This window comes from Anarrhichthys ocellatus, unplaced genomic scaffold, assembly GCF_004355925.1.
Source record: "Anarrhichthys ocellatus isolate YVR2014 unplaced genomic scaffold, GSC_Weel_1.0 scaffold1821, whole genome shotgun sequence".
Classification (NCBI taxonomy): Eukaryota; Metazoa; Chordata; class Actinopteri; order Perciformes; family Anarhichadidae; genus Anarrhichthys; species Anarrhichthys ocellatus.
Genome location: NW_022281795.1, coordinates 7,160 through 9,592, shown reverse-complemented (window position 1 = coordinate 9,592; position 2,433 = coordinate 7,160). Strand labels below are relative to the sequence as shown.

Here is a 2,433-nt window from a genome sequence, read left to right as displayed (position 1 = left end):
CTGGTGGACACTAGAGAGAATGCAGCTTTAACACATCAAGCTTTGACTTCACTTAAAGAACTGGAGGTTGTCTTCTAGTTAGAACCTTAAGAACCAGGACGGATGGACAGACGGACCTCTCCGTCTCCATCTGAAGAAGCAGCCTGGAATCATTCAGACCAAGTGAGACCCTCTGAGAGTTAACTGACTGATGAAGTGCAACCTAACGATTTCCCTTCCAGACACGATGTATGGTGTTTTGGAGGCGAGCGGCTCAATTCAGTTAGGAGGACATTAGTTCTAATTAGATCTGATTTACGCCGGTTTCGGAGTCTAATGTGGTTTCTTGTCTGCAGCTGGCGGATCAGCAGAGACCGAGACAGACTGTGGCTGCAGCCGGCGACCGCCAACGACTCGGGACAGTACATCTGTATGCTGAGGTAGGTTTTTGTTCTATTAAGTCCAGACCGGATCAGCAGTTCAGGGATCAGATCAGCTTCTGCTGATCTCGGCTTCGGAAATCCTCCGACATTAATCAGCTAAAGTGTCTCTGAGAGCGTCCTCAAGACCCGTCAGCTGGCGGCGGTCCAGAGGAGCAGGATTCATTTCCTGAGAAGTGAGACCCTTCTCAGGGAGGGGGGGCTGATAGAACGTGAAGAACACAAAGCTGCATCTTTAGATGAGTGTTTGAAGAGCGCTGCATGTTGGCCGTCCTCCAGAGTCATGTGACCAGTGTAGCGTTGGTGTAGACTGATTGATGGTGAACACGGAGGACTCAGCCTGCAGCGTAGATCCAGATGTTTGGAGCTCTCAGTTTTAGTTGTATTCACATGTCTGCTGGTTTACTGCAGATCTATGAACCCCAAAATAAAGTGATTTAGCTGTGATTTAATTGCAGTAAACGGATAAAAAGGATGCAGAAATAACGACATAATGAAGCCGATTAGTAAAAGGTTTTGAATTTATTCTCTGTCAGGTCCGACCGCAGGATGACAAACAAACAACTTGTAAAACTTGTTTTCTGAATGAAGTCTGGATCTATTGGTGCTATGCTATGCTAACGTTAACGGTATAAATACAGCAGTAACATGTACAAAGTCTGTCCTGTCTGTCACTCTAAACTCTGATAGACCTTCACAACACAGTTTAAATATTGTAAGAATATATAATATAAAAATAATTTATAAGAATCCTGAATCCTGAAAGTCGACTTTGTTTTCACTAAAAGTTTCATTTGTGTTTTGGTGTAAAAACAATATTAAAGAAGTAAACCATGTTTAAACCTGATCACTGCTATCTGCTGTGTAAAGCACACACACACTCTCACACACACTCTCACACACACTCTCACGCACACGCACACGCACACGCACACGCACACTCACACACGCACACACACACTCACACTCTCAGACACACACACTCTCACGCACGCACACACACACACACACACACACACACTCTCTCTCTCTCTGTGTCAGTGTCTCCATCAGAGCTGTGATCTGACCTTCATCCTGATGAAGATCTCTGCAGGATGTTTGTGACTCATGAAGAAGAAGAAGGAAACACCGACGATGACTTTAATACATTCAGCAGAAGAAGAGATCTGGTTTTCTTTTCCTGTGTGGTCAGCAGTCACTTCCTGTTTCCTTCTGCAGAAACCAGTCGTCCTACATTTTCTTCTTCATGTTTTCTGTTTTTTAACGTAGCAACAAGTCGTCCTGCAGTAAGATCACCATCCGTCTGAAGGTCTTGCGGCCGGACGAGGTTGTGCGCGACCACGACTGCGAGCCTCCCGTTGCCGTGGCGCCCACGCCCACGGTCATCCCCTTTCAGACGGGGGGGGTCCTCGACTGTCCCCACCTGAAGGACGCACGCAAGATGGCCGACGGAGAGACGAAGGTCACCTGGTCCCATGTGAGACAAATCTGTCCCTCCGTGTCTCTGATAGATGGATTAGTAGTTCTAGTGAGACAATGAGACGTGTTGGACATTTAGTCTGTCCACACATCTATTTACAGTCCTGTCTCTCTCTCTGACCTGTCTGTCTCTCTATCATGTCTCTCTGTCTGACCCGTCTACCTCTTTGTCTCTCTATCATGTCTTTCTCTCTGTCTGTCTCCCCGTCTCTCTCAGTGTCCTGTCTGACCTGTCTCTCTCTGTGTCCTCTCTGACCTGTCTCTCTCTCTGTCTCCCTGTCTGTCCTGTGTCTCAGAGGTGTTATAAGGACCCTTTTGTCAGCAACCGTCAGCAGAAAGGAGACACACTCCAGATCCACCTCATGTTGGGTCCTTATCAGGGTTTATACTTCTGTAGAGTCCAGTACGAGAGGACGGGGAGAACGCTCCACTTCACCAGGAGCATCAACATCAGCGCCGTCTGTGAGACAACACATACTACTACTGACAATACTACTACTACTACTACCACCACTACTACTAATGCTACTACACT

The 2,433-nt window shown here is 47.0% G+C and overlaps 1 protein-coding gene across 1 annotated transcript in view; it reads left to right on the top strand.

Moving 5' to 3' along the window:
- Positions 1 to 6: 6 nt before the first annotated feature.
- LOC116377894 (interleukin-1 receptor accessory protein) overlaps positions 7 to 2,433 on the top strand; it is a 9,577-nt gene continuing 7,150 nt past the window's right edge. Inside the window, exons 1-3 of the mRNA XM_031839654.1 lie at positions 7 to 419; positions 1,689 to 1,896; positions 2,195 to 2,360. Of these exons, the coding sequence (XP_031695514.1) occupies positions 316 to 419; positions 1,689 to 1,896; positions 2,195 to 2,360 (478 nt within the window). The 5' untranslated portion in view covers positions 7 to 315. The remainder of the gene's footprint in view (positions 420 to 1,688; positions 1,897 to 2,194; positions 2,361 to 2,433) is intronic.